Source organism: Bombina bombina, chromosome 3 (assembly GCF_027579735.1).
Source record: "Bombina bombina isolate aBomBom1 chromosome 3, aBomBom1.pri, whole genome shotgun sequence".
Lineage (NCBI taxonomy): Eukaryota > Metazoa > Chordata > Amphibia > Anura > Bombinatoridae > Bombina > Bombina bombina.
This window is the reverse complement of record NC_069501.1, coordinates 806,605,615-806,624,577: the sequence shown is the minus strand read 5'-3', so window position 1 is coordinate 806,624,577 and position 18,963 is coordinate 806,605,615. Positions and strand designations below refer to the sequence as shown.

Sequence of the window (18,963 nt, the reverse complement as noted above, 5' to 3'; positions counted from 1 at the left end):
TTGTTAACTTGATTTAAAGTGTTTTCCAAGCTTGCTAGTTTCATTGCTAGTCTGTATAAACATGTCTGACATAGAAGAAACTCCTTGGTCATTATGTTTAAAAGCCATGGTGGAACCCCCTCTTAGAATGTGTACCAAATGTACTGATTTCATTTTAGGCAATAAAGATAATTTTCTGTCTTTTAAAAAATGTTATCACCAGAGGAATCTGACGAGGGGGAAGTTATGCCGACTAACTTTCCCCACGTGTCAGACACTTTGACTCCCGCTTTAGGGACTCACGCTCAAATGGCGCCAAGTACATCTAGGGCGCCCATAGCGTTTACTTTACAAGACACGGCGGCAGTCATGGATAATACACTGTCAGCGGTATTAGCCAGACTACCTGAACTTAGAGGTAAGCGAGATAGCTCTGGGGTGAGACAAAATGCAGAGCATACTGACGCTTTAAGAACCATGTCTGATACTGCCTCACAATATGCAGAAGCTGAGGAAAGAGAGCTTCAGTCAGTGGGTGATGTTAATGACTCAGGAAGATACCTGATTCTAATATTTCTACATTTAAATTTAAGCTTGTACACCTCCGCGTGTTGCTTAGGGAGGTTTTAGCTGCTCTGAATGACTGTGATTCCATTGCAGTGCCAGAGAAATTGTGTAGACTGGATAAATACTTGCAGTGCCGGTGTGTATTGATGTTTTTACAGTACCTAAAAGGTTTACAAAAATTATTAATAAGGAATGGGATAGACCAGGTGTGCCGTTCTCTTCCCCTCCTATTTTTAGAAAAATGTTTCCAATAGACGCCACCACACGGGACTTATGGCAGACAGTCCCTAAGGTGGAGGGAGCAGTTTCTACTCTAGCAAAACGTACTACTATCCCTGTCGAGGACAGTTGTGCTTTTTTAGATCCAATGGATAAAAAATTAGAAGGTTACCTTAAGAAAATATTTATTCAACAAGGTTTTCTCCTACAGCTCCTTGCATGCAATGCCCCTGTCACTGCTGCTGCGGCGTACTGGTTTGAGTCTCTGGAAGAGGCTTTACAGGTAGCGACTCCATTGGGTGACATACTTGGCAAACTTAGAGCACTTAAGCTAGCCAATTCTTTTATTTCTGATGCCATTGTTCATTTGACTAAACTAACGGCTAAGAATTCTGGTTTTGCTATACAGGCGCGCAGAGCGCTATGGCTTAAATCATGGTCAGCTGACGTGACTTCAAAATCTAAGCTACTTAACACTCCCTTCAAGGGGCAGACCCTATTCGGGCCTGGTTTGAAGGAGATTATTGCTGATATCACTGGAGGAAAAGGTCATGCCCTTCCTCAGGACAGGTCCAAATCTAGGGCCAAACAGTCTAATTTTCGTGCCTTTCAAAACTTCAAGGCAGGTGCGGCATCAACTTCCTCTAATAATAAACAAGAGGGAACTTTTGCTCAATCTAAGACGGTCTGGAGACCAAACCAGACCTGGAAAAAAGGTAAGCAGGCCAAAAAAGCCTGCTGCTGCCTCTAAGACAGCATGAAGGAACGGCCCCCTATCCGGTAACGGATCTAGTAGGGGGCAGACTTTCACTCTTCGCCCAGGCGTGGGCAAGAGATGTTCAGGATCCCTGGGTGTTGGAAATTATATCCCAGGGATATCTTCTGGACTTCAAAGCTTCCCCCCCAAAAGGGAGATTTCACCTTTCACAATTATCTGCACACCAGATAAAGAGAGAGGCATTCTTACACTGTGTACGAGACCTCCTAGTTATGGGAGTGAACAGGAACAGGGTTTTTACTCAAATCTGTTTGTGGTTCTCAAAAAAAGAGGGAACCTTCAGACCAATTTTGGATCTAAAGATCTTAAACAAATTCCTCAATGTTCCGTCGTTCAAGATGGAAACTATTCGTACCATCCTACCACTGATCCAGGAGGGTCAATATATGACTACAGTGGATCTAAAGGATGCTTATCTTCACATTCCGATACACAAAGATCATCATCGGTTTCTCAGGTTTGCCTTTCAAGACAGGCATTACCAGTTGTAGCTCTTCCCTTTGGATTAGCTACAGCCCCAAGAATCTTTACAAAGGTTCTAGGGTCGCTTATGGCGGTCCTAAGGATGCGGGGCATAGCAGTAGCCCCTTATTTAGACGACATCCTGATACAGGCGTCAAACTTCCAAATTGCCAAGTCTCATATGGACGTAGTACTGGCATTTCTGAGGTTGCATCGGTGGAAAGTGAACGAGGAAAAGAGTTCTCTATCCCCACTCACAAGAGTTTCCTTTCTAGGGACTCTGATAGATTCTATAGAAATGAAAATTCACCTGACGGAGTCCAGGTTATCAAAGCTTCTAAATTCCTGCCGGGTTCTTCATTCCATTCCGCGCCCTTCGGTGGCTCAGTGTATGGAAGTAATCGGCTTAATGGTAGCGGCAATGGACATAGTGCCGTTTGCACGCTTACATCTCAGACCGCTGCAACTATGCATGCTCAGTCAGTGGAGCGGGGATTACACAGATTTGTCCCCCTCAACTGAATCTGGACCAAGAGACCAGGGATTCTTTTCCCTGGTAGCTATCTCGGGTCCATCTGTCCAAAGGTATGACCTTTCGAAGGCCACATTGGACAATTGTAACAACAAATGCCAGCCTTCTAGGTTGGGGTGCAGTCTGGAACTCCCTGAAGGCTCAGGGATCGTGGACTCAGGAGGAGTCTCTCCTTCCAATAAATATTGTGGAACTAAGAGCGATATTCAAGGCTCTTCAGGCTTGGCCTCAGTTAGCAACTCTGAGGTACATCAGATTTCAGTCGGACAACATCACGACTATAGCTTACATCAACCATCAAGGGGGAACAAGAAGTTCCCTAGAGATGTTAGAAGTTTCAAAAATAATTAGCTGGGCAGAGATTCACTCTTGCCACCTATCAGCTATCCATATCCCAGGTGTAGAGCACTGGGAGGCGGATTTTCTAAGTCGTCAGACTTTTCATCCGGGAGAGTGGGAACTCCATCCGGAGGTATTTGCACAACTGATTCATCGTTTGGGCAAACCAGAACTGGATCTCATGGCGTCTCGCCAGAACGCCAAGCTTCCTTGTTACAGATCCAGGTCCAGGGATCCCAAGGCAACACTGATAGATGCTCTAGCAGCGCCCTGGTCTTTCAACCTGGCTTATGTGTTTCCACCGTTTCCTCTGCTCCCTCGACTGATTGCCAAGATCAAGCAGGAGAGAGCATTGGTGATTCTGATAGCACCTGCGTGGCCACGCAGGACCTGGTATGCAGATCTAGTGGACATGTCATCCTTTCCACCATGGTCTCTGCCTCTGAGACAGGACCTTCTACTTCAGGGTCCTTCCAACCATCTAAATCTAATTTCTTTGCGGCTGACTGCCTAGAGATTGAACGCTTGATTTTATCAAAGCGTGGCTTCTCCGAGTCAGTTATTGATACCTTAATACAGGCACGAAAGCCTGTCACCAGGAAAATTTACCATAAGGTATGGCGTAGATATCTTTATTGGTGTGAATCCAAGGGTTACTCATGGAGTAAGGTCAGGATTCCTAGGATATTATCTTTTCTCCAAGAAGGTTTGGAAAAAGGATTGTCAGCTAGTTAAGCGTCTGGCAGATGTTCCAGACGTTCAGGCATTTTGTCAGGCTTTAGTTAGAATCAAGCCTGTGTTTAAACCGGTTGCTCCACCATGGAGCTTAAACTTGGTTCTTAAGGTTCTTCAAGAAGTTCCGTTTGAACCTCTTCATTCCATAGATATCAAACTTTTATCTTGGAAAGTCCTTTTTTGGTAGCTATTTCCTTGGCTCGTAGAGTCTCCGAGTTATCTGCCTTACAATGTGATTCTCCTTATCTGATTTTTCATACGGATAAGGTAGTCCTGCGTACCAAATCTGGGTTTTTACCTAAGGTGGTATCTAACAAGAATATCAATCAAGAGATTGTTGTTCCATCCTTGTGTTTCTCAATCTGGACGTGGTCCGTGCTTTAAAGTTTTTACTTACAAGCTACTAAAGATTTTCGTCAAACATCTGCTTGGTTTGTTGTCTTCTCTGGACAGAGGAGAGATCAAAAGGTTTCGGCAACCTCTCCTTCTTTTTGGCTAAGAAGCTTAATCCGCTTAGCCTATGAGACTGCTGGACAGCAGCCTCCTGAATGGATTACAGCTCATTCCACTAGAGCTGTGGCTTCCACTTGGGCCTTTAAAAATGAGGCTTCTTTTGAACAGATTTGCAAGGCGGCGACTTGGTCTTCGCTTCATACTTTTTCAAAATTTTGCAAATTTGATACTTTTGCTTCTTCGGAGGCTATATTTGGGAGAAAGGTTTTACAGGCAGTGTTTCCTTCCATTTAAGTTCCTGCCTTGTCCCTCCCTTGTCCCTCCCTTCATCCGTGTACTTTAGCTTTGGTATTGGTATCCCACAAGTAATGGATGATCCGTGGACTGGATACACCTTACAAGAGAAAACACAATTTATGCTTACCTGATAAATTTATTTCTCTTGTGGTGTATCCAGTCCACGGCCCGTCCTGTCATTTTAAGGCAGGTAATTTTTAAATTTAAACTACAGTAACCACTACATCCTATGATTCCTCCTTTCTCGGCTTGTCTTTGGTTGAATGACTGGCTATGACAGTTAGGGGAGGAGCTATATTGCAGCCCTGCTGTGGGTTTCCTCTTGCAACTTCCTGTTGGGAATAAGAATATCCCAGTAATGGATGATCCGTGGACTGGATACACCATAAGAGAAATAAATTTATCAGGTAAGCATAAATTGTGTTTTCTGCCTTTGAAGCTGGGTCATCTGAACACTTTCCTACTAGTGTTAAATGTTTATATTGTAAGCATGCTGAGGTTTTTCCTCCAGCAAATTTATGTATTAAATGTATTAATATTTTAATGCATTCTGACCAGTCTGGTGCTGGTCTTGCTTCAAAGGGTATTATTTCTCCTTCTGTTTGATCCTTTCAGGAGGATTCTACTAGTTTCACTCCTGGATTTAAGGATCTTCTCTGTACAATTGTGTCTGAAATGTTGACGGCTATGCCTTCTTCAAGTAAGCTTAAAAGGTCAGTTCAGAATTTACCTTCTTCTAGTTCTAAGCTTGCTGAGGTTAATGTTTCTATTTGTGAAGCTGATGAGTCCTCAGAGGGAGAGATTTTTCTGATAATCCAGAGTCAGCCTCTGATCATTATATAGAAACATCCTCTTATTCATTTAAAGTTGAGCATATTCGTTAACTTTTCAAAATAAATTTTGCTTAATTCAGAGGTAAAGGATCCTAAAGTAGATGAAGATAAACCTGTTAATTGTTTAGATACTGTTTCCTTGTTGTATTTCCTATTCCTGATGCGGTCTTTGAGATTATATCCAAAGATTGGCCTAAGCCAGGTGGTATAACTTTTAATCCTTCTACAATGGTTAAGGAGATGTATCCTTTATCATCTTCTAATATTGAGCATTGGGAATCTATTCTCAAGTTAGATGGAGCCATTTCTACTAGGCTAGACGTATGACCATTCCATTGGAAGATAGTTCTTCCTTTAAAAACCGCTTAGATAGGAATTTAGAATCCTTCCAAAGGAGGGCTTTTCTGCAAGCAGGGTATCTTTTCAGACCAACAATATCTATTGCTGATGCTTCTTCTTTTTGGTTACAGTCTTGCTAGGCAGTTGTTTGATGATTCTACTAAACAGAAGTCACCGTGATAGATGCTATCACTAGGCTTCTATAGGAGGCGCTTAACTCTTGCAAGAAGTGTACATAAAGATACAAAGATGTATGTACTTGTATATAAATGTGAAGGGATGTCAACTAGCAAAAGGACAAATATCAATATTTTACACCAAATATACCCACACAGTATGTTAATTTTCAAGTGAGTAATGCTGTGTTTAAGTGTTAAGAATTATACAGATCTATAGTCTGGGCAACCAGATCTGGAAAGTCCAGCGAGTATCTTCAAATGTCCATCAATACTTGAACAGGCTGCTCTCTGTCTTCACCCAACGGGGTGATGTAATTCTATGATGTAAAACAGAAACAGAGGCGCCACATGTGTAGATCAATATAACCAGAAAATCCAATAAAGGAGCAGAATAAGGGTACTCACAAACGAGGCGGCACTCTCTTGTGCCAGTAGGGGCGGGCTGGTTTTCAACAGCAAACCAGCTGGCTGTGTGTTGATCTCCCCCAGATGAACTGGAAATCTTTGTCTCCTGGATCCCAGCTCAATGCTCCTAATGGAAATGACAAACTTCCGCCAAAACTGCAGTGGAAGGAGGAGGAAGAGCTAGAATGCCCTTAGGTTACTGCTATGAGGGTAGTTACACCAACACCAGACTTATGTAAAAGTATAAAATCAGTATTTTATTATACAAAATAAAAATACCAAACGGTATAACAAATTACAGCTGGGTGATGACAACCTATCTCCCCATAGAACCATACAATATAGCGACGCGTTTCTCGGGGAACACCCCGTTTCCTCAGGCTTGTATATTCATTGTGTACATGGGTGCCCTTTATATAAGGCTCAGTAACCTAATGTTCAAATAAACCCTCCCCTTCCTTTGCACAGATTAACCTATCACGTCCTTCCTTTCCCAACACTCCCCATTGTTGTGGTGGTGTACTGTTCAATTAGTTAAATTTATATGTTACATCTATATTGTCAAGTATAAAACATTGTTTACCGATGTGTCTATAAAGAATATATGGTAGTGAGCAGTTAGATCGAAGATTGACAGTTTCGATCGTTCCCTGTGAATGTTATTATAGGAGTAAACAAGCTAACATATGTTGCGTACCTGGCCAATAGATTGCGACCATGTTGGGGGCCTGTCCTTATATGCCATTCTCATTGGTTACGCTCTATAATGCGTGCTACAAATAATGTTATCATGACGTAGCGTCATGTGGTCGGGAATGTAGCAAATAGCTATTGCCGTGATTAAGACGTCAAAAGAGGCGACGCATGATCACATGATCACTACGGCCCGTGCATATATGTATCTCTATCCATTACTGTAGCTAAGGGCGAAATGGTTACGCCCATATATACCTCTAACACCAATAGAAAAACGTGAATTGTGATTGGTATCATACCATTGGTTATTTATATATTTATGTATATAATATTACGATCGATATGATGGAACATAAAATAAGTGAATAGATATCTCTAATTGTGAGTTTACACATCATGAACTCATGGCGATATAACATAAAGTCCACATGTCGAGAAAAATAAAGTGTTTTATCTTGTGATTTCCGCGATCAAATAAGTCTCTAAATTTCCATGTTTATTAATGTAGACAAGGAAAAAGACTTTAAATATAAACTTTAAAACTAGAAAATACGCCAATCAACCAAATATATGATTTAGCGATCTAAAGTCTGTATGTTGCCATTTAGTTCAATAAATATAAATAAAGTGTCATAGTGTGTGTGAGGTGAATGACTAGTGAATAACAATAAGGGACTTAAATCCTAATATATATATATGGATGATAAAATAATAATAGTGGGTTGCATTAATAATGGAAAAAGTACTGTAGTGACATTGTCGCCCGATAAAAAATGAGTGTAGAAGGTGTGTGAATGGGCTAACAATAATTGTGAAATATGTGGTGAATAAATGTGATTGGAACTGATGTAATGGGGTGAGGTGAGATACTAACAATGTGAAAAATGGGGGATACAAAAAATACAATGAATTGGATGTAATAATCAAATTTCCTAATTTATATGTGATACTTCTGACCATAACGAAAAATAAAGAGATTTCCTAAATATATGGTCTAAAATATAATACTTATGGATACAGAGCCAACAACAATAGGGTGGGGAAAGTCCAGCGAACAAAATGCACATATAACCATACATATATTAAATGTAGCAGTGTCCCGTATGTATATATGGATATAAATATCTACACAAATGCTGCAGAGTCTATGACCTCATTAAGGACAGTGGGAAATAAACTATTGAATTTGAAAATCCAATAGGTTTCCCTTTGTCTCAATTTGGAGAACCTATTGTACATATTACTTAGAGGAATTCTTTCCAATGGTGTTATTTTGAATGAACATTTACCAGGAATATAGCTGTTACAAATATGTCTGGAAACACTATGTTTTAGTGATTTGGATTCAATATTCCTCAAGTGTTCGCTCCATCTGGTCCTGACCTTTCTGCAGGTCCTACCTATATACTGGATCCCACATTGGCAGGGCAATGCGTATATTATATAATTAGAGTCACAGGACAATCGTTTTTTTTTATAGGGAATGACTCCTTTGTGTTGTTGGATAATATGTCACTGTGACCGTGTGTTATATATTTGCACATGTGACATCGTTTCTTTCCACATCTAAAGGCCCCTGTTTTATTGAAGGTATGGTTATTATGAGTCTGATCTCCCAGTCTGGTAATATTAACAGATTTCCTCCAGCAAATTTATGTATTAAATGTATTAATATTTTAATGCATTCTGACTAGTCTGGTGCTGGTCTTGCTTCAAAGGGTATTATTTCTCCTTCTGTTTGATCCTTTTAGGAGGATTCTACTAGTTTCACTCCTGGATTTAAGGATCTTCTCTGTACAATTGTGTCTGAAATGTTGACGGCTATGCCTTCTTCAAGTAAGCTTAAAAGGTCAGTTCAGAATTTACCTTCTTCTAGTTCTAAGCTTGCTGAGGTTAATGTTTCTATTTGTGAAGCTGATGAGTCCTCAGAGGGAGAGATTTTTCTGATAATCCAGAGTCAGCCTCTGATCATGATATAGAAACATCCTCTTATTCATTTAAAGTTGAGCATATTCGTTAAATAAATTTTGCTTAATTCAGAGGTAAAGGATCCTAAAGTAGATGAAGATAAACCTGTTAATTGTTTAGATACTGTTTCCTTGTTGTATTTCCTATTCCTGATGCGGTCTTTGAGATTATATCCAAAGATTGGCCTAAGCCAGGTGGTATAACTTTTAATCCTTCTACAATGGTTAAGGAGATGTATCCTTTATCATCTTCTAATATTGAGCATTGGGAATCTATTCTCAAGTTAGATGGAGCCATTTCTACTAGGCTAGACGTATGACCATTCCATTGGAAGATAGTTCTTCCTTTAAAAAACGCTTAGATAGGAATTTAGAATCCTTCCAAGGAGGGCTTTTCTGCAAGCAGGGTATCTTTTCAGACCAACAATATCTATTGCCGATGCTTCTTCTTTTTGTTTACAGTCTTGCTAGGCAGTTGTTTGATGATTCTGCCAGTGAAGATTTTTTAAAACCATTTAGAGTTGCTCAAATGTGTAAATGCTTTCATTTGAGAAGCTATTTTTGACATCATTAACTCACTCACACATCCAAGTGAAGTTTGCATGAAGGTAGTGCCCCCGTTCTAGAGGCTCTGGTAGGGGGCAGGTACTCCTTTTTCAGGAAGCTTGGTTTCAGTTTGTTCAGGATCATTGGGTTCTAAATATAGTCTCTCCGGGATATCGAATAGGTTTCAGAACAAGGCCTCCAAGGGGAAGGTTTATTCTGTCCAATTTTCCACGAAATCCTATATAAGGTCAGGCCATTTTACAGTCTGTATCAGATCTAGAAACTATGGCGGTGTTTGTTCCAGTTCCTTGCAGGAACAAGGAATGGGATTTTATTCCAATCTTTATTGTTCCAAAGAAGGAGGGAACATTCAGACCAGTTCTGGATCTAAAAACTCTAAAAAAAAAGTTTCTCAGAGTTCCTACTTTCGAAATGGAAACTATACAGACTATTCTGCCTATGTCCACAATAGATTTAAAGGATGCTTATCTTCATATTCTTATACACAAGGAACATCATCAGTTTTTAATGTCTGCTTTTCTAGAGAAGCATTTTCAATTTGTTGCTCTACCGTTTGGGCTGGCTACAGCTTCCGGAATATTCTCCAATGTTCTGGGTACCCTTATGTTGGTAATCGGATCAATCAGACAATATCTTGGTTCAAGCTCCATCTTTACATTTAGCAGGATCTCACAACAGGGACTGCTGCTGTTTCTTAAAAAACATTGTTGGAAAGTTTGCTGGTTCCCCAGACAAAGGTTGCTTTTCTTGGGGTTAAGATCGATTCAGTCTCTGAGAATTTTTTTTGACAGCGAAGGTAGTTGAAGCTGGTGTCACCTGTCACAACCTTCAATCTGCTTCTTTTCCTTCTGTCGCTCTTTGCATAGAGGTGTTAGGTCTCATGATTGCGGCTTTGATGCTATTCTTTTTGGTCGCTTAAATATGAGGCCTCTTCAGCTTTGTATGCTCTGGCAATGGTGTAGGGATCATACTCCGCTATCTCAAAGATTTTGTTTAGATTTCAGAACAAGTCAGTCTCTGTCTTGGTGGCTTAACTATCAGCTCATTATGTCTCACTACAGATGCAAGTCTTTCAGGTTAATGGGGCTGTCTGGGGGTCTTAGAAAAGCACAAGGAGTTAAGTCTCCTCGGGAAGAGATGTTACCTATAAATGTTCTAGAACTTGGTGCAATATTCAGGGTCCTTTAGAGTTGGACTCTATTGAAAAGAGAATCGTATCTCCGTTTTTAGTCAGACAATGTAACATCAGTAGTATATATCAATCATCAGGGGTACTCAAAGTTCCTTACCCATGAGGTAAGTATCACAAATTATTTACTGGGAAGAAGTCAATTACTTTCTGATTTCTGCTATTCATATTCCAGGAGTGGACAATTGGGAAGCAGATTTTCTCAGTCTTCAGTCTCTGCATCAGGGAGAGTGGTCTCTTCACCTGGATGTATTCAATCAGATAGTGGATATTTGGGTCATCCAGAGATAGATCTGATGGCCTCTCTGTTGAATCACAATTTTCCCAGATACTGTACGAGGTCCAGGGTTTCTCAAGCAGGGTTTGTGGATGCTCTAGTAGTTCAGTTGTAATTTTGGCTAGCGTATGCTTTTCCTTCTCTGGTTACCAAAATCAGGCAGGAAAGAGTATCAGTGATTCAGGTTCCTCCGGCTTGGTCTCGCAGAATTTTGTTTGCGGATCTGGTTCTGATGTCGAGTTGCCCTCCTTGGCCACTTCCTCTGCGTCCAGACCTTCTATCTCCAAGGTCTATTTTTAAATCCGATCCCAAATCTCTCAGCTTGATGGCACGGATAGCAGAGAGGGTTTTATTATTTTGTTATTGAGATTCTGACGCAGGCTTGTAAGCCTGTGACCAGTAGAATTTATTATAAGATTTGGAAGGCCTTTATTTCTTAGTGTATGGATCATGTTTTTTCTTGGTATTCATTAAGAAGTCCTAGAATTTTGCTATTTTTAGAGGATGGTTTGGATAAAGGTTTATCCGGCAGTTCCTTGAAAAGGTGCTCTTTCAGTTCTGTTCCATAGGAAGGTTGCTAATCTTCCTGAAATTCAGGGTTTTGTTTAGGCTTTGGCTAGAATAAAATTTGTCATTAAACCAATTTCTCCTCCTTGGAATCTGAATTTGGTTTTGAGGATTTTGTAGACTCCACCTTTTGAACCTATGCATAAGGTGGATATTAAGTTTCTCTCTTGGAAGGTTTTGTTTCCTTTAGAGATTTTAATCTGCTAGAAGACTTTTTGAGTTATCTGCTCTTTCTTGTGATTCTCCTTATCTTATTTTTCATCAAGATAAGGCATTCTTAAGGACCAATTTTTACATTTTACCACAGGTTGAGTCTTCAGACAATATAGTTCGGGAAATTGTGGTCCTTTGTTTCCTAATCCTAAAAATTCTTCGGCGAGATCTCTTCATAATTTGGATGTTATTAGAGCTATAAAAGATTATGTTGACACTACTAAGGATGTCAGACAAACTTCTAGTTTGTTTGTTCATTGTTCTGGTTCTAGGAAAGGTCAGACAGCTTCTGCTGTTTGTTTTGGCTTCTTGGTTGAAACTTTTGATCAACAAAGCTTACTTGGAGGCAGGTCAGCCTACACCTAAAAGTATTACTGCTCATTCTACTAGATCAGTCTCCACTTTTTGGGTTTTTAAGAATGAAGCTACTGTTGACCAAATTTGCAAGGCAGATACTTGGTCTGTGTAGTGGATCTCCGGTACTTTGTTCCCCAAGGCACAGGTGTACATGGCAGTATTTCTGCTAGGGGGTCTCCCTCTGTTCAAACTCGGAATGGCACCTGAATAGTAGGTCTGCCTGAATAGATGGGGTCAAGCCAGCGGCTGTATCTGCCTAGCTAGGCTGGTCTCAGTGGGCACCCAGGCAGGTAACAAACCCCCTTCCTGCGCTACTCTTCCTTCCAGGTGGTAGCTGAGACTAGGATCAAGCCAGTGGCTACATCTCCCCCAGCTGGGCTGCTCTCAGTGGGCTCCCAGGCAGGTATCGGTCCCCTCTGCCCACTGCTTTCTCCTGGCAGATATTGTCCCTTCTGCCCCACTGCTTCTTCTAGGCAGGTATCTTCCCCTCCGCCCTGCTCCTTCATCTAGGTAGGTAATGACTCCTTTGCCTGAAGTGTTTTTAAAAAGACTCTTTGGCTCACAGGGCCGGCTCTTTGCTTACAGGTCCACAGACTCTGTAGCAGGTCTTCACTACAGGGAAATCTGCAACCAGAAAGCAGGACCTTAACCTATGACACTGAAATCCCTGAAAAAAATAGTTTTTTTTTTTTTTTTGCACACATCTTTTTTTTCCTGCTCCTATTTGTTTGCTCTGATTTCTTTTCCTACCTCTTTTGCTTGGCTATATGTTGAGGTGTGATGGGTTATATAGAGCTCTTGGGGTTTGAAGAACTTTACCTCCCCTTAGTGGTAGGGAAGAGTAATTACCAGGAGTAATGGATCAAGGACTCTCATCACTATGAAAGAAATTAATTTATCAGGTAAGCATAAATGATTTCTCCTCTCAGTCTTGTAGAACCATATATGTAATGGTATATAGATGCTCCATGACCATTCGAGCAGGCAGAAACACCTCACAGTAGTTTGAGGGGATAGGAAGCTCCACCTCTCCCTTACTGTTGAGTCAGTTCAGTTTCTACCAAATTATAGTTAGATAAGCTGAGGTGGAGCTCTGTTTTAAGCCAAATGTAAGCAAAATATAAGTGTTTAAAGCTATACTTCCTGTGTTTTGCAGTCCGGTATAACACACCTTTTATAACATTTTGAACACTCTTAAATGTTTATCTGGTTTGCTTTGCTGTGGCCAATTAGAGATGAATATAAATACATATATCCTACAAATATCTAAGATTCCCTGTGCAGCATGTAGGTGGGTCAGCGTTCAGAATTTTAAAGCAGAGCACTTATAAGGTGCTTAAAGGGACAGTCTACACCAGAATTTTTATTGTTTTAAAAGATAGATAATCCCTTTATTACCCATTTCCCAGTTTTGCATAACCAATACAGTTATAATAATATACAGTCTAGCCAATCAGTGACTGCTCCCAGATAACTTCTCGTGCACGAGCACAGTGTTATCTATATGAAATACGTGAACTAACACCCTCTAGTGGTGAAAAACTGTTAAAATGCAATCTGAAAGAGGTGGGCTTCAAGGTCTAAGAAATTAGCATATGAACCTCCTAGGTTAAGCTTTCAACTAAGAATACCAAGAGAACAAAGCAAAATTGGTGATAAATGTAAATTGGAAAATTGTTTAAAATTACATGCTCTATCTGAATCATGAAAGTTTATTTTGGCCTAGACTGTCCCTTTAAGAAACATGAAACCCAAAATGTTTCTTTCATGATTCAGATAGAGCATACAATTTTAAACACATTGGTAAGCCAATAAGAAGAGGCATATACAGTATATGTAGCCATCAATGAGCAGCTAGCTCAACAACAATACCAAGATAACAAAGCAATTAGAAGTACATTGGAAAGTTTTAGAAGTACATTGGAAAATTGTTTCAGATGGTATGCTCTAACTGAATCATGAAAGTGAAAAAATGTGGGTTTCATATACCTTTAAGGTTTCTTTTTTGTATTGCTGGTTCCTCTAGTACCTCTGGCTGTAGCTCAGGTTCCAGCTGGGTGATAATCATTAAAGAGACAGTAAGCTGTTGGGCACATCAACTTTACTTTGGTTGCTACTCATCATGCTTCTGTTTTTCCTCTTGTGCCTACAGCTGTCTAGTTATTCTCTTATTTTTACTCTTTGCAAGTGCTCGATAGTAAAACTCGCCATCTTCACACTTGGTGCCGCCATCTTGGAGTTTGATTATTCATGCACACTGTGACAGAAGCAGTGTGCCTTCGCATTACTGTGCACTCCAGTTTAGAGTGCACAATAAACTGCAGGAGCTGTGAATTTTTGCAGTGGCTGCATTTTACTTTTATTTCTGATGGCTTTTTTATATTTGTTATGTAACTTTTAAACTGTTTAAAACAAAACCTTGAAAAATGTAAAGATTCTGTTGTGTGAGGTAATTGCAAGGTACAGCTGTCAAAAAGTCAACATCACTGATCTGTGAACATGCACTGCTTTAATTATACTATCAATTTAATAAAATCTAGTTGAAAAATGGGTTGTAAGAATTAAAAATGTATGAAGAAGAGGTCATGAATTTAAATTACGTGCAAAGTCATTGTATTGCAATAAGGGAAATATATTTGAAACCATCTTATTGCAACAGTGTAGAATCAATGTCTAGGAAATCCTTAAAGATTACCCTGAGGATTAATTAAGCCTACACATTTTAATAAGGTAATGAACAGAATAACTAAGTCACATGTTTTTTGTCAACAATATACATAGATCTATGATTTTTTTTTACACTGTGGCACTTAAATGGCTAATTCATATTGCAATTGTTTTTTTTTTAAAGCACTGAAGAATCCATCACAATAATTTATTATTTTTCGAAATGGAAATTTGATTTTTCAAAAATAAAATTAAAGTAAAACATTGTGTTGAAAAAAAAATCTTTTCCCAAGCAAATTAGCACTTCTCAATTCAAATGTCAGCTCATAATTAAATGCTACATTCAGAACTTACATACACTCCTACACATCTCTGATTATAGTCAAACATTTATAAACAGAATGTGAACAACAAAAACTTAACAGCATAATATGAAAGCAAATGGCCAAAACATTAGATAAAAATGTGTACACAAAAACAGAAAATTGTAATTTGTATTTGTTTTAGCTACTCAGTTTAAACCTCTGCCAAGCAGGATCATGCAGTGTGCTTACTTTGAAAACACTTTAGAATCGATAGCCAGCGTCTGTGAGGAGTTGTTATGTCTGTCATGTACACTGGAGGGGGCTGTTTTATTTGTGACTATTTTACATTGTGTATAACACAATAAAAGTGTAAAATTCATTAATATACTGTTCAAGCTTGGAAGATAGGTGTTTGATTTGCTCTCTGTCATTACCTAAAATTATTCAAAACCTTTCAATACATATTGTCAATAATATCTGAGAAATCTACAAAAACATTTATAAATATATTTAAAGGGACATTAAACCCAGTTGTTTTTTTATGATTCAGATAAGGCTTGCAATTTTAAACAGCTTTACAATTTACTTCTACTCTATTAGTTTTGTTCTCTTGGTATCCTTTCATTAAAAGCATACCTAGGTAGGCTCAGAAGCTGCTGATTGGTGGCTGCACATATATGTTTCATGTTATTTGCTCATCCATGTGCATGGCAGTTTCTTCAACCAAGGATAACAAGATAATAAAGCAAATTAGATAATAGAAGTTAATTGGAATGTTGTTAAATTTTGCAAGCTCTAACTCGTGAAAGAAAAAAAATGGGTTTCATGTCACTAAGTATTTTCTTGTGAAAAATTTCAAGTTGCTCAGACAGAATTTCATTCTGCTAAAACAAATAACCATTTTATTCTATAGAAAATGTGTAATGGATTAAAAGCGCATACGTAAATCTGTATTAACAGATGAAAACAATTATAACATTGTGTTTAATTTGTTTGTGTTACACTTTTTTCCTTTGAAGTGACTGTCCTGGCGATATTTAATGAACTGAGGGCTGATGTGGACCTGTATGCGCTTCTGTTTGGTGAGAGCGTTCTGAATGATGCAGTCGCCATAGTGTTATCATCGTAAGTCATTTTGTTTTCGATTCATTTGCTTTTTACAACCAATTTGCAGATCCTAGCCTCATACTTTACTATTAAAGCATAGACTGAGTTTTGTGGGGAATGGGCATAAAATTCATTAAAGGGATAGTAAACCAACAATTTTCTTTTGTGATTCAGACAGAGCATACAATCTAAAAATAAAAATATTTCCAATTTACTTCTATTATCCATCTTACTTCTTTCCCATGGTATTCTTTGTTGAACAGATACCTAGGTAGTTATCTGGATCACTTCTTGGCAGGAAATAGTGCTGCCATCTAGTACTCTTGCAAATGGATAACGTTCTTGCAAAACTGCTGACATATAGTGCTCCAGCACATGCACACTCCTGCGCTTCTTTCAACAAAAAGATACCAAGAGAATGAAGAAAATATGAAAATACAAGTAAACTAGAAAGTTGTTTATAATTGCATGCTCTTTCTGAATCATGAAAGTAAATGTTGGGTTTCACATCCCTTTAATCAGTGTGACTTGTGGTTACCAGTTGGTTAAAAAAATGTTTATCACAACAATGTAGTGTAAAAGTGTTCACGGCCATCATAAGAGGGGCACAGTTTGTTCTGCATTGTCCTGTTTTGTCTGCAATGAACGTTTCCTGTCTAGCATTTCCTGATGTATCTTCCCCTGACTCTGAGAGGCATTTAACATATGCGGGCTGCTATACCCCAGGGATCATTTGTGAGGCTACAGAGAGTTTTTATTTTTTTAAATAGGTCTGTCTGATTGGTTATTTCTATGGACATTATGCATTAAAGGGACACTAAACCCCTTGTAATTACAGTACATTTCTGGTGTCTTGCTATAGCATAACATATTGGACAAGTGTAACTTATTTTAAAACCAATATCTTGTGTATCACATCTAGAGCTAGATACATTTTCTGTTCATCTGCCTTTCACCCCTTGTGAGCTGCCATTATTATCAGTTGTTTGTATAGCGCTGGATAATTCCGTAGTGCTATTATTGTTCATATAATTGACTGTTCATATTGAATAATGAAATACTAAATATGATTTCTTCTGTGATTTGTCTCGGATGTTCTAGCAGTGTATTTACTAACTTGCATGCCATTTTGCTTTGTAAGAACGGTGATGGTTTGTGCTTCGTCTGCAGATTCTAAGAATGCTACGTATCACATAGCATGGCAGCCTCTTCCTATATAATGCAGATCTTTGTGCTTTGTCCTAGGTCTATTGTTGCTTACCAGCCAACTGTTGAAAACACCCACACTTTTGATGCTGCTGCATTTTTTAAATGTGTTGGAGTCTTTGTTGGAATATTTAGCGGTTCTTTTGCCATGGGTGTGTGTACTGGAGTTGCAACCGCACTTATATCCTTTGTGGTTTTAACATATAATTATTTCCAAAAAAATCCTAACCCCCATATTATTTTATGTGTTGCAATAAAACTGTAATCTCAAGTACAATCGGGAAATACAAAACTATATAAATAGTGAAGTTAACACTTTTACTGCCAGTGAAGTCTGCAACACTTTCCCAGTGTCACTTATAGCTTATAATGATTTAACTAACGGTTATTCTCTAGCAAACTCACTTTTTTGTGTTAAATATTGATATATCCTCAGCCACTACTTTCTTAAACAGCTTAAACTACTTAAAAAACAGAAATGCAGAACTCTTAGGAAGTTTCTATAGCACCTAAGGTTAGTTGCACAAGTCATATTGATGTTTTCGTATCCATTTACGTTAACAATAAGTTATTCATTGAACACAAAAATATATTCAGTTTATATAAATATTCATATCACTTCAGAAAGTTTAATGGTGAGGTGACCAATAAGCGTAGACGGTGTTTGTCATTTGTAGTCAGTTAATTTTCAGTGTAGTGAGTGATTAAATGGCCATAAAAATACCTTGTGTTTTCTAAATATGTGTGTAGTTTTATAATAAATTAAGAAAACAGTTGATTGTTAATACTTTATAAATACATAAACACATTTCTGCAGTTGTTTTGCAATGATCAAACTCCCCCCACCCTGTTACCACCATGGTGGAGCCACTTGTTAAAAGATTAGACAAAGCTAGCCACTGTAATGTTTTTTGCCAAACTTACCCTGTTTTACTTACTTATCACCTCTGCTTAGGTCAGTTAGGGTTATATATAAATGCGCTTCAGTGATCAAACAGTGTAGAATTGAGCAGGTTAGGTATACACTTCCTGTTCTTCAGGAGAAAAAATGCAAAACAATTAATGAAAGTGCAACACATTTTTTACAACACAAACTTAAACTGTCTCATGTATTTCATAACCCTTTATGTGAGGAAGGCAATATGTGTATGTGCACTAGCATTGTTCTAGGTCAGTTATGGCTAACCTTGGCACCCCAGATGTTTTGAAACTACATTTTCCATGATGCTTAGGCACTCTGCAGTCTAGTTAAGCATCATGGGAAATGTAGTTTCAAAACATCAGAGGTGACAAAAGTTGTCCATCACTGTTCTATTTGATGTATTTGCAGCAGAGCATTTTGGATGTTTTCTTTAACTGGTAGATAACGTGACCAAGTTTACAAAGCTGCATTGCTTCCCCTTGCTGGAAACTGCACTCTTCTTCCTATTATCTTGGAGCACTTTTCTTCTGGCTGAAGCATGTGGCTTTACAGGTAAGATTATATGCGCCTGCACTGAGGCATTAGTACTCTTTGCTTTATGTATTTACAAGCTTGTTCTTTAGTATTCACTTGTTGCTGCTCACTTGTATCGTAAACCAGATAAAATCTCCAAATACATTATAAAAAAATTAGATTTAAACTTTAATATCGTGATATAGAATTGGCAAAATCACATATGATAGTGGCTAGTATAAAGTATTATATACAAAGTTTACAACCACTTAGATGGATACGTAATTGGTTGG

The 18,963-nt window shown here is 38.6% G+C and overlaps 1 protein-coding gene across 2 annotated transcripts in view; it reads left to right on the top strand.

Moving 5' to 3' along the window:
• SLC9A7 (solute carrier family 9 member A7) overlaps positions 1-18,963 on the top strand; it is a 363,606-nt gene that overhangs the window by 211,661 nt on the left and 132,982 nt on the right. For both annotated transcript variants that reach the window (XM_053707739.1, XM_053707738.1), the window contains exons 6-8: positions 15,942-16,047; positions 17,275-17,416; positions 18,604-18,709. In XM_053707739.1, the coding sequence (XP_053563714.1) occupies positions 15,942-16,047; positions 17,275-17,416; positions 18,604-18,709 (354 nt within the window). The remainder of the gene's footprint in view (positions 1-15,941; positions 16,048-17,274; positions 17,417-18,603; positions 18,710-18,963) is intronic.